This window comes from Oryzias melastigma, linkage group LG22 (assembly GCF_002922805.2).
Source record: "Oryzias melastigma strain HK-1 linkage group LG22, ASM292280v2, whole genome shotgun sequence".
NCBI classification, from domain to species: Eukaryota; Metazoa; Chordata; class Actinopteri; order Beloniformes; family Adrianichthyidae; genus Oryzias; species Oryzias melastigma.
In genome coordinates this window covers 15,807,748-15,820,115 of record NC_050533.1, presented here as the reverse complement: position 1 = coordinate 15,820,115, position 12,368 = coordinate 15,807,748, and the positions used below count along the sequence as shown (strand labels likewise).

General features: G+C 41.0%; 2 protein-coding genes across 2 annotated transcripts in view; one reads left to right on the top strand and one right to left on the bottom strand.

The window, feature by feature from the left end:
* Positions 1–1,576: 1,576 nt before the first annotated feature.
* Positions 1,577–3,403, bottom strand: LOC112153684. Its single transcript, XM_024284428.2, has one exon. The coding sequence runs from the start codon at positions 2,841–2,843 to the stop codon at positions 2,220–2,222; it is 624 nt and encodes a 207-aa protein (XP_024140196.1). The 5' UTR covers positions 2,844–3,403; the 3' UTR covers positions 1,577–2,219.
* A 163-nt stretch (positions 3,404–3,566) lies between these two features.
* Positions 3,567–12,368, top strand: part of plcb2 (phospholipase C, beta 2) — a 23,782-nt gene continuing 14,980 nt past the window's right edge. Inside the window, exons 1-21 of the mRNA XM_024278852.2 lie at positions 3,567–6,043; positions 6,136–6,213; positions 6,956–7,024; positions 7,529–7,669; positions 8,001–8,080; positions 8,157–8,210; positions 8,287–8,362; positions 8,441–8,541; positions 8,729–8,889; positions 8,964–9,110; positions 9,227–9,384; positions 9,860–9,942; positions 10,110–10,194; positions 10,563–10,776; positions 10,851–10,936; positions 11,016–11,112; positions 11,197–11,281; positions 11,366–11,490; positions 11,694–11,845; positions 11,987–12,151; positions 12,224–12,323. Coding sequence (XP_024134620.1) covers positions 5,960–6,043; positions 6,136–6,213; positions 6,956–7,024; positions 7,529–7,669; positions 8,001–8,080; positions 8,157–8,210; positions 8,287–8,362; positions 8,441–8,541; positions 8,729–8,889; positions 8,964–9,110; positions 9,227–9,384; positions 9,860–9,942; positions 10,110–10,194; positions 10,563–10,776; positions 10,851–10,936; positions 11,016–11,112; positions 11,197–11,281; positions 11,366–11,490; positions 11,694–11,845; positions 11,987–12,151; positions 12,224–12,323 — 2,341 coding nt within the window. The 5' untranslated portion in view covers positions 3,567–5,959. The remainder of the gene's footprint in view (positions 6,044–6,135; positions 6,214–6,955; positions 7,025–7,528; positions 7,670–8,000; positions 8,081–8,156; positions 8,211–8,286; positions 8,363–8,440; positions 8,542–8,728; positions 8,890–8,963; positions 9,111–9,226; positions 9,385–9,859; positions 9,943–10,109; positions 10,195–10,562; positions 10,777–10,850; positions 10,937–11,015; positions 11,113–11,196; positions 11,282–11,365; positions 11,491–11,693; positions 11,846–11,986; positions 12,152–12,223; positions 12,324–12,368) is intronic.

The following is a 12,368-nucleotide window of genomic DNA, read 5'->3' as shown; positions in this document are numbered from 1 at the left end:
TGTCCGTCCCAAGTCTAAAGAATGAGGTCAAGAGCCATAAAACTGAAGCTGAATCACATCATTTGTTGGAGTAGAGGTATTTCTAGCCAAAAGTACTAATGTGATGATCACACAATTAATGCACCTATTATAATAATTCATACCGATTGGTTGGCTGCATGCAGGACTAGCGCTTGGGAAACTGGTTTGTTTTCCAGGAGGATCGATAAGGTGACTCCAGTGTGGGTCCCTAAGCAAGGCCCTGCAGGCTACCACCCAACTACTGTGAAAGGTGAAACATAATATTAGTTTTTATCAAGTTAAATGTTTGATTTGAGTAAACCATCAACCTCCAATTTAAATTTGATGAAAACAGAAGATTTGAAATGTTACAAATTACAGAACTTTTGTGAATCCAGTGTTTCACTTTTTCAGTGTAGCCACAAGGGGGGCCAGGTTTGGGTGTCCCTGTGCCGGTCCCCAACCTGGATAGGTTTGTTTCATGTAGAGCATACAGAAAAAAAATAAAAAATCTACCAAACCAAATCAGTGAAAGGATATGCCAATAGATTATCCTAATTCATAGTTTGGGTCAAAGGTGGAGCTAGAACATTATAGATGGGGGGCAGGAGATTTTGGATGGATGGCAAATGAGAAAAGCAGAGTGGAATACTTTTGGTATTAATATTAAAATAGCAGTTCCTTTATTTAAGGTGCTATTCCTAATGCTTAAAGAATCTTCTGTTGAGGATTTCTTGGGTTCATGTCGCTCCACCTCTGGTTCAAAGCGAGCACGTCATCCTGAATTTTTAGGAAGAAGCTGAGTGATTTCAAATCAGATAGTGCAATCATCTGCATGCAGGTTTACTGGTTTATGTGCTGCGTCCTCCGTCATAAACATCGATCTTATCAATAACTGTCAATGCAGATGAACACTTTAATCAATAGGCCCATCATTACTACTCTCATGTAAAGATCGTCTTCTGCAGGATGTCGTTGCAGTTTCCCACTTCAGACAGTTACTCAATGCTACATTTACTTACTCGTGCCTTTAAACAATCATCGTATTAAGACAACTGTTAGCATCGTGGTGAGGTGGTGGCCATGGAAATCCAACTGTTTCTATTTTAAGCTGGGTTTGTGAGCGCTGCCTATCACGGCCGGCACAAAAGCTCCAACTTTTTTCAGAAAGAGTGGGATCAAAATAGCACCGAGCGGCATTGTGTAATGCGTTCGTCTCAATGCAACAACATAGAGCTTGAATCAATACCCCCCCCCCCTCCTGACTGATAAACACACACTGCCATGAAAACAAGAAATCTGGCTGGTCTTATTTCCTCCTCATAGTTTGGCACATGTGACTGAAGAGATTTAGGCATCAGACGCTTTCATGAATTTCAGCAAAAATCGGACACTAAACTGAGACCTTTGAATTGCTCCTTTACTGCAACAGTTTAAACTTTGTTTAAGTTTATCTACCAGTTTTAAAAAGTATAGTAAAAACTCACCAAATTTATAAGAAACACCATGTGATAAGTTTTCAGCGTTGTGCAAAGATCAATTCCTGAGAGATCTAATATAAAACCATAGCAATGAATCTTTTTTAAAGGTTGTTTATTTGTACTTTGTAATATATAGTACTTACACTACATAGTGTACCTTTAATAAAAATCCTCTAAATAGACTAAAAGTTGATCAAGGCCAAAAGATGTATGCCTGTCCTATTGTATATAACCAAAGACACAATACGTTTACATGGTTGCACATACTGTACCTGAGCAGAACTTAAGGAAAGCAGGATATTTGAACAAAAATCCAGACTTTGCTCCATCAGAAGAATCTAAAAATTCATAAATACAGAACTTAGTTAAAAGGACGGATAAGTGGCAGTGATTTTTAAGCGCTTTCTGCTCTGCAAAAGCACCTTCTGGCTCCTCGCTGTTCAATAAATACAGGATTTGTCCACAGATTTGGGCAAACAAGCGACCTCAGAAGGAGTCTGAGGTAAATGAGAGACATTAAGGCATACAGATGGCCTAAAACAAGAGTAACAAAAACGCATAGTAAAAGGGGTACAGTGTGTTGAGAAGAAAAACAGCTCTCTTCTAGGGAAGTTTTTAGGCTCTAATATTGGACCAGGGTGTTATCCGACCTGCGGGAATGGCAAACACTCCATCTTGAGTCAGTTTGAAATGAAAACAGTGATAGGCCCGCGCCTCGTTCCGTGTCCTGATTTCCTTTTAGGTCGGTCGGAGAGCGTCCTCCTCCCCGGGCGCTCGCTCGCGCTCGTCGTTGCGCATCTCCTCCTCCTCCTCCTCCTGGCTCAGAGGCTCCCTGGTGCTCGTCGGGATGGATTGACTAGTTTGAGACGCGCGTGTCGCCGATCTCTCTGCGCCCTTGTGGCCATGAGGAGGTGTATACAGTTCTTCCTTGAGCTGGGAGTGCGCACGCGGGGCCATGGACACCCGCTCGGCTCTGCCATCCCACTGAAACGCCTGTGCGCGCGCCGCCGTGCCCAGCAGGGTGGTGTTGACCGCCAGCAACCTGGTCTGCGTAGAGTTCCACTCCGAGACAGTGTTGTTTGGGGAAAGTGTGCTGTCGGTCGACATGTTGGCGCCGGGGGTGACCCCGTCGGGCACCCCGGGCTTCCCAGACGAGGAGGACGCGCTGGTCGGTTTCCAGATCAGGCTGTAGTAAATGGCCAGGATGATCGCCGCTAAGGACACCGACAACACATATGCAAAAACAGTGGCTAGTCTCACCCACTTCTTGTTCGTCTTAGCAGCCATCTTAGCCTTCTTGTCCCCCGTATAAGTGGCAGGTTTGCCCCTCTCCATATTGGGCATAAAGTCCCGCTCTCTCATGTTGCCCCTATTTTTCCCTCGGTGCTCCACCACCCCCTCCGTTTTGAAGGCTTTTTCTTATCCCCAGTCCAGGAGGAAACGGGAGGATGCGGAGAAAAGAGGCTGCAGCGCTCCTCCACGGCGATTCAGGAGCGAAACTGATTTAGTTCATCTGATCTCACAGGCGCTCCATGTTGGGTACCCGGCGCGGCGCTGCGTTTCATAATAACGAGCATCCACAGAGTGACTGCGCGCTTCAGCATCCGACCTCCGCGGAGCGACGCTGCTGCTTCCCAGGGAGGATGGTGTCCAGGGCGCAGCTGGCTGGAGGCCCGCGGCGGTTCCGCAGGATGGGGTTTGATGTCATTTATTCAGGATGGAGTGCGGTCACACAACTGTCTGCCTCATCCAGCAAATGAAGTAGCTGGCTCAGCTAAAAATACAAGAGAGGGGGCGGGCGGTGGCTCTTAAAGAAGCAGCAGCTGTGCGGCAGCCCTTGAAGAAGAAGAAGAAGAATAAGAAGAAGAAGACAGGGGAAAAATCCCAGATCGCATCACCTTCACATCAGGGACCCCGTGGAAGACAAAACAGGATGTTGTAGTGTGGCTGATCGCTTGTCCAAGCGACCGTGGAAAGAGTTTGGATGTGCGCACCCAAGTGGATAGGATGACACGCGCGCCTGGCCATCACTGAGCTCATTTATTTAGTTCTATTATGTAAGGCCTCGGTGTTACAACCACAGGAGGCGTGATGGTTGTATGTTGGAAGCAGTTTCAGACACTTGTGAGTGTTTTTAGAATGTGTTTTCAGCACAATGGACAGCGAATCAGATTTGCTATTGCGCATGCCTCGTGGGAGCCAGACAGGTGTAAGGCCGCATTTGAGAGTAAAAAAGATCACACATCACTTAAAAAACATAAACTAAATTATTTTAACATTTATTTTCACTTAAAATTTGGGTCTAACTTTATTTTATTAAGTATACTTGACTATAAGAAGTACAAAAAATGTAATGAAGAAAGTACAGAAAAGCTCTTTGAACTATTTGGAACATTTTAAGTTTGCAATTTATTAATGATTTTTTTTAAACAATCACTCAATTCATATAATTTGTGGTTGATGACACAATTCATGTTGATTTTATTTTAAGCGATCCGATTCGATTTTGAGCTGATTCACAGACCTCAAATCGATCAAAAATTCAACCGACTCAGAGATAAATATCTGTACTAAACAGTGCAGGTGAAATTTTCCACATTCCTTGTATTTCTTGCAAAATAATCAAGTGTAAATGAAATATATGAACAAACAAACAAGTAAACAAGAATACCAATCACTTTTTGGTTTGTTAAATAAAGCCACTGTTGTTTTTTGCACCAAAATATTACAAAATGAACATTCTTAAGCCTTGAGCGCTATCACCGGGTGATTTTCACCAGAGTAAAAGTGGTTACATGATTTTAAATATGCTGCATTTTCCTGAGTGTCATGGGTCCCTGGGTAAAGTCTCACATGTCCCAGGATTAAGGAAACATAAGGTTAACTCTCCAGAATCATTATTATTATTATTATTATTTAGGACACTTTTCTTCTTTTTTTCAAGCATGTTTTTAGGATCTTCCTATATTTTATTTTCCATTTTGCTACATAAACCACAGCTGAAAAAAATACTCTTCATGTGTTGTCATATTTTAATCATTTTTTTATGGGAAATACTTCTTATTGGGTAAATTATATAAGATAAAAATTAAATGATGATGTAACTTTTTATAGCAAAAGTGCTCTAGAGCTAAAACATTGTTTTCAAAATTCAAAGTGTTGCACACATTGGACTGTAATGATGGATTGATCATTTTTTGCTGTCATGACATGTGGCACTTTCTGGTTTATACATGATACTGTAGTAAAAAAAAAAACTACGTATCTCGCAATCTAAATTCTGTTTTTCATGATTGATTATAATCAATTTATTTCATTTTGAAAGCTTTTATAATAGTATTGTAGGAATATAAATTAAATTATCAATAAAGTCGATTGTTACACACCTATAGATAGTAAATAAAAAGTAAACTTCAAGTGCATCACTTTTAGTGTAGACTAAGTATACTTTTACTTCTTTAAAGATCTTTAATCATGGAGTCCTGTTTGTGTACATGTTAAGTATACAGGAGCTTCAAAGGTTTTCCTCTCGTTGCTCTTTGCTCTGCTGTGGTGATTCCTCACTGGCCTCGTCTGTGATTCCTCCTGACAGACTGTTTACATTAGATATTGCACAGTCAATAGGTTTATTTGAATGATATCCAAATACCCTGGGAGTCATTGTTGAAACTGCAGTCAGTGTCCTGCCATGAAAAGCCAATAAACAATGTCAAAACACTCAGCAGGAAGCTAATGGAGGGATTTGGTGTAAACTAAAATAAAAAAAAATCTACAAATTCTGATTATATTAGACGCTGATATGACATCTATCTATATTTAAACAATGACTGATGATAACATACATTATTTGGTGGAAAAGCTTCAGTTCAAAGGATCAACTCATTCAAAATGTATTAAAAAAAAACACCTTTTTCTTTAGTTAATGTGCCAAAAAAAACATCCGGACACACCTTAACTCTTTTGCTCTCCTTTAAAAACATGATCTCTGTTTGTCTGAAAGCATTCACTCTCAGTTTGTTTCCGCTCAGAGCATTTTCCTTTTAAATATTTATGCATTAGTTGAGTAATTTCATTAAAATGTGTGTCATTTTCTTTTAACTTGACAGAAATAGCTTCATTTTTATAGTTTAAATGTGCCGTCATAGAAATGGAACACATTCAAATATAAATGTCATATATCATTTAGATGAATCAGAGCTTAAAATGAGCAATGTCAGCATTTATCCTGTCGTTCTGAAGCTCGATGTTCACCTTTAGTCGTGTTACATGATTTTTTTTCTCTCCCTGACATTATTTGCAATGCATATTTGCTGGGGTGCGTCCTGACTACAGTCAGATCAGTTGGGCTCCAGGTTAGTGCATCCCTTTACTTGGAGTTGAAGACATCAGGTTGCTGTTCAGTATGACTCTGTTAGATACCCAGAAAGTGGCAGTTTTTCAGCTATAGCATCACTGGAAGGGAACTCTAGACAGACAAAATGAATAAGAAACGGTACTTTCTGGAGCCTCCAGAGGTCAAAGACTATCTGGTCAAAGGAGAGAGATTCACCAAGTGGTCAGAGGTGAGTAAATCAGGAAATAAAATAGAATAAATTTAGTTGTAACACTAATTTAACAAAAATAATCAACTAAAATGTGTTTTAAAATGTTTTAGGACTCGACAAAAACTGTTCCCGTGACGATGAAGATGGATCCAAAAGGGTTCTATGTGTACTGGATGAACCAAAGCAAGGTCATCATTACTTTAGTAGTTAACCTTTTCCTTTTTTTTTACATTATTCTTTTATTCCAGAATTTATTTGAATGTTTTTAGCTCATTCATAGTGTCACCTATCAAAGTTCTAATCTCTACTTTGTTCTTAGTTCGCTTGTTTTAGTGGTTATTTTGGATACAAGTGAGTTAGATCAATACATGTGAATAAATATTAAATTCTTTGTATTTGTATTACCTGAAAACATTTGATTTATTTTTCTTTGTAGCTTTATAAGCTCCTGCATTTTTGGTGAGACTTTAAAAAAAAAAAAATGTGTGAAACTCCAAGTTGTGATAAAACTGGACAAACAACAGCAAATTACAATCAGATTATATCTGATTCTTTATTGATCTTCATATCAGAGAATTCTAGGACTGATTGGTTGCATTTTTGGTTATCAGAGTTTGCATTTTCATGAAATTCCTCCTGATTTTTACTCCAGATAACCCCTGAAACCCACATTTCTCGTTCGTCTGAGCTCATCTGTGTTCCTGTTTTGTTGTGGATCACAGAATATTTGTGAACGCTGGTACAGAAAAAGAAAAAACAGCTGATTTCCCGCTTTAAGACAATACAGCGACATGTTCTTCACACAAACAAAACAAATCCTTCTGTTTGCTTTTTTTCCCCTAAAGATGACACATACCTCAATCCATATTTGGCTCAGTGCCTGGATTTAGAGTTTAGAGCTGGATTTGATTTTCTGCCTTTGGTTTCTAGGAGACAACATTCCTGGACGTTGCTACAATCAGAGATACCAGAACCGGAAAATATGCAAAACTTCCCAAAGTGAGTATACATTGTAGTAGTACACCCTCAAATCCAATTTAGTCAAATTCATTTGCCTCTTGTGTAAGAATCTCTGCAAACATGCAAATGAGGTGTCAGGCCCTAAATTTGCTCATTAATCCAAAAAGCATATTTGCAATGCAAAAGCAGCGCGGGGCAGGGCGACTCCTCAACTGCAGGAAGCAGCAGATGCTCACAAACATGAACGCGCACTTCTGTCAGATTCTTGCTTTTTCTTTTTTTTTCTTGTGTTGAGCTGGAGGCTGACGCTTGTTGATTCTGCATCCCTCACTGGCCTGCAGAAGTAATGCCATATGCAGCTGCAGTCTGTTGGTTTTCCTTAGGGAAGGCCTGGAGGTGCTGAGTCACTCCAGCAGGGGTGCAGTGCATCCTCTTTTGCCCCTGAGGGGCTGTTTGGAAATCTGCTCCATGTTTGACGTCAGCATCAGCGAGAGAAACAGCAATCAACCCCCCCACCACTTTTTTTTTTTTTTTTTTTCACAGCATCCGAAAGTGCGCAATGTGTTCAACCTGGATTTTCCTGACAGCAACCACCTCGCCAAAACCTTGACCATCGTTTCAGGTCCAGACATGGTGAATCTGACCTACCACAACTTCTTTGCCTCAAAAGACAAAGTGACACAGGTAATCAGACAGTTTAACACTTTAGTTTGATTGCACAAGCGCGCAACTGGCTGTCAGCCAATACACAACAAGCCCCTGCTAATAGGAAACCGTCTGCTAACTGTTTGGTTTTATCAGACATTAGGACTCCAACAAGCAGATTCTATTAGCAGCAATGAAATTACGATAATCTCCTGATCAAATCTAAACTTTACTGCTATCACATCCTAGAGTGTTGCTTTGTTAATGCCATCTAGTGGAGATAGTTTTGTGTATTTATTCATGGAAAAAGGTTTAATGAAGTCTGAGCTCATGATACAACTATTACTTCCTTTTTCTAAATGCACAACAGAACTGGGCAAATGACATTCTCGCGATTTCCTACAATGCTGCAAGAAACAATGCATGCAGACAAGTCTTTTGGGACAAAATGTAAGTAAACATTTCAGAGTTTAAAACAATAGTTTTAATCTTGCATGAAATAATAGGGATGTGCGTTCAACTGCAGATACGTCCGCATTTCCCTCCAAACCAACAAGGATGGCAAGATCCCCGTGAAGAAGTAGGTCACCAGTTTCTCACTCCAGCATGAGTCAAATATTTTTTATCTCATCCTTTTTCCACTTGTGCTTTCCCAGCATTTACAAGATGTTTCCAGCCGACAAGAAGAGGGTGGAAAGTGCCTTAGCTGCAGCACACCTCCCAAAGGGAAAGGTAGGAAATGACAAGCTCATGCAACACTCAGTTTTAGCTTTTATTTATCCCTTTTTTTATTATGACTTTATGCTTCAGTATGACTCCATGAAGCCAGATGTGTTCACCGAAGCTGCCTTCAGGACCTTCATGATGAATCTGTGTCCTCGGCCAGAAATCTATGAGATTTTCACATCTTAGTGAGTGTTTGTGATTTTTCTAAGCATGTTTTCTTGTTTTTAATCATCCCAGTGTCTGCTTTAGACTTTGCTATTGGCTCATCTGCAGCTCCGGATGAGCTCAGGTGGTAGATGGTGGGCTGTAAAGGCCGTGCAAATCATTTAGTGCCTCGCTAATGTGATTCTCATGCCTCACTTTCCACCCCAGCTCCACCAAACCCACAATGACCAAGGAGAACTTCACCAAGTTCCTCAACGAGAAGCAGAGGGACTCCCGTCTCAACGAGGAGCTGTTTCCACGTCTGCGACAGGACCAGATCAAGGCTTTGATTGACAAGTACGAACCCACCTCCACTAACTCTAACAGAGGTGAGCTTCACAGAAGACCCGCTTGATAGTTGATGGTCAGATGGCCTCAATAAAATTGTTACTTTTATCTGCAGGATTCATTTCTCCAGAAGGTCTTCTGTTATTCCTGATGGGTCCTGAAACGTCAGTCGTCATACAAGACAAGCTAGCAAAGAGTCAGGACATGACCCAACCCCTGCCCCATTACTTCATCAAGTCCTCCCACAACACTTATCTAACAGGTCCACGTTCTTATTTCTGATGAACCCTCTGGGAAGTCCTTCAAACCGGTGGATCTTGTTTTCCTTTTCTCTAGTTTGCCTTTAGTTTTAATTATTTAAATGTCTTCCCCGTGCAGCCGGCCAGTTCTCGGGCGTGTCCTCTCCAGAGATGTACCGTCAGTGTCTTCTGTCCGGATGTCGGTGTCTGGAGCTGGACTGCTGGAAGGGAAAACCTCCAGATGAAGAGCCCATCATTACCCACGGCTTCACCATGACCACTGAGATCCTCTTTAAGGTCAATCCTAAAGATCCAAATTGTACTTAGTAGCATGGTTTGCAATAAAATTTGATCCTGTTTGGATCCTGAACAATATAAGTAATAAAAATATGACAATAAGATTTTAGCTTTAATTAGGATAATAGAAACAGATTATAGTGACAGAAATATTGATTTATTTGAGATATTCTGGTCTGAAACAAGGCAGGAAAGGTTTTTAAAAGGCACAAATGTACACAGGCAGCTCACTCTCCCATTTATGGGCTGCTGGAGCTTCACAGTCCCTGGAGCATTGTTCAGTTTACCTCCGTTAAGCCTCCTTTAAGTCCACTCTGAAGCTTTCATTGTTTCTGTTTATGCTTTCAGAGAATGGCTTTGAATCCCACAAATGGAGAGTTCAGCTTTAATTTATTTTGTATTTTTCTCACATGTTTCAGCATCATTTTATATCATTCACATTAATGTTAATTCATAAATGTATTTTTTTTAAAAGGACGTGATAGAAGCCATCGCAGAGAGTGCCTTCAAGACCTCCAAATACCCAGTGATCCTCTCGTTTGAGAACCACGTGGACTCGTAAGGGCCTGAAGCTTCCATAAAAAGTTGTTAGCTACAATGCAACGATATCAGGCAGCAGTAACCTTAATTGAAAAGCAACAAAAAGTTTTGTGGATGTAGCTGAAGGCATTGCATCTACTGCCGCAGAAAGGTTTTATGACACACTTTCCTCTGATTTCTTTCAGGGTTAAACAGCAAGAAAAGATGGCCAACTACTGCAAAACCCTATTTGGAGACGCCTTGCTCACAGAGCCTTTGGAGAAATATCCTGTAGGTCGACAACGTGGCCTCGTCTCCTTGGATCGCGTTATCACGAGGACAATAATATCTGTCGACTTTCTTATCTCTGTCAGATAAGAGACTTCAAAGCTGATTTATATCAGCAGACAGTGACTGTTGACCTCCTCCTGCTCTGACTGCATGTTAAAGGATATTATTGTCTGTGTTTTTAAAGGAGGGACAGCAAGTGTTAAACTGTTAGATATATCAGTCACATAAAATTCAATATAATCAGACAAATGCTTAAAATTTAAGCACATTTTCTAAATCCCAACTATGGAAAACTGCTTTAATATTATAATAACATTAGCAGGATTTTGGTTATTTGATTCGTTTTGTTTCCTTGTTTTCCCATCCAGTTGAAGCCAGGCCAGCAGATCCCCAGCCCCTCTGAGCTCATGGGGAAGATCCTCATCAAGAATAAGAAGGGCACTCACGAAAAGCCGGCCCAGGCCAAGAAGAGCACCGCAGCAGTCACCGATCAGGCAACGGCAGCAGCTGCAACCTCCCAGGACCCAAACTGTCCCTCCCAGGATGGAACTAACCCAACATCTCCCAGTCAGGAGAACCAAGGTGCACATTCCTGAACCCCAACAGAAAGCATGTCTGGATATTCCTCAAAAAGTCACAAATATTTCCTGTTTTAGCTGAAGGAGAAGCACCTGTGGAGGAAAACGAGGAGCAGGAAGATACAGAAGAACAAGATGAAGAGAAGATGAAGACATCTGATGAAGTACTTTACAAATGTTTCCTCTTTTCCAGCAAAAAAGACTCCAAATGACTGTTTATGACTCTCCTCTTTTCTCACACAGGGAACAGCAGGACAAGAAGTCACAGCTTACGAGGCGATGTCGTCCCTCGTCAATTACATCCAGCCAAACAAATTCATCTCATTTGACAATGCCAGAAGTAAGCTTATGCACTAAAACTTTAACCTCACACCATTTTTATGGTAAATACATCAAACATCTGTTGTTTTTTTATCCCTCACAGAGAAAAATAAGAGTTATGTCATCTCATCGTTTGTGGAGACCAAAGGAGAAGCAATGATTTCTAAGACGGCGGTTGAATTTGTTGAGTATCCTTGAAAAGGGATAAAAATTCAATTAAGCCATGTTAAAATTGTATTTTTTTCAGTTAATCACTTAACAATTTTTATCAGATACAATAAGAGGCAGATGAGCAGAATTTACCCCAAAGGAACCAGAATGGACTCATCCAACTACAGCCCTCAGCCTTTTTGGAACGCTGGCTGCCAGATGGTGGCGCTCAACTACCAAACCATGGGTATGGTACAAGAAAGAGAAGAAACAAACAAACAAAAAATATATTAGAATTCTTTTCTTTGGTGTCCTTGAACTGAGCTTCCACTTTTCACCACAGTGGGGCAGTGTTGCACCTCCTTTACTGCACAGGCCTCTGCTGTGCTCACTGCTCCCCCACACACTGAAGACAGGTGGCATCAATGGACTCTTTGTGTGTGTTTGCAGATTTCCCCATGCAGCTGAACATGGCTCTGTTTGAATTCAATGGCAGGACGGGTTACCTGCTCAAGCATGACGTCCTGCGCCGTGGAGACAAGAAGTTTGACCCGTTCTGCGACAGGATTGACACAGTCGTGGCCAGCACCCTCACCATCAAGGCAGACCTGCATTACCGCTATATTTAGTCTTTTATTAATAATTGATCACGCTATTGCAATTTTTTTTTTTAATAGGATTTCTAATCTGTTATCACTTATGTTTCCTATTGGGCCCAACAGTACATTTGTTTGTTTTTCTAGATATACTCAGGACAGTTTCTGTCTGATAAGAGTGTGAAAACTGGAGTGGAAGTGGAGGTTATCGGACTCCCTGGTGACCCCAAGAAAAAGTATCGCACCAAGTGGTCCACCACACCCAACGCCATTAACCCTGTGTGGAATGAGGAGCCTTTTGTTTTTGAGAAGGTGGGGATTGAAGCACCGAGTTAGTTTAAATAAGGACACTTCTGAGTAAAATGAGTTTGTTCTTTTTGTTAGATCTTGCTTCCAGAAATGGCTTCTCTAAGAATTGTGGTCCATGAGGAAAATGGGAAGTTTCTGGGGCACAGAATCATTCCTCTTGATGCCATCCAGTCAGGTGAACAAACCTTCACTTCCCACTCGAGTATCATTATATTAGAGG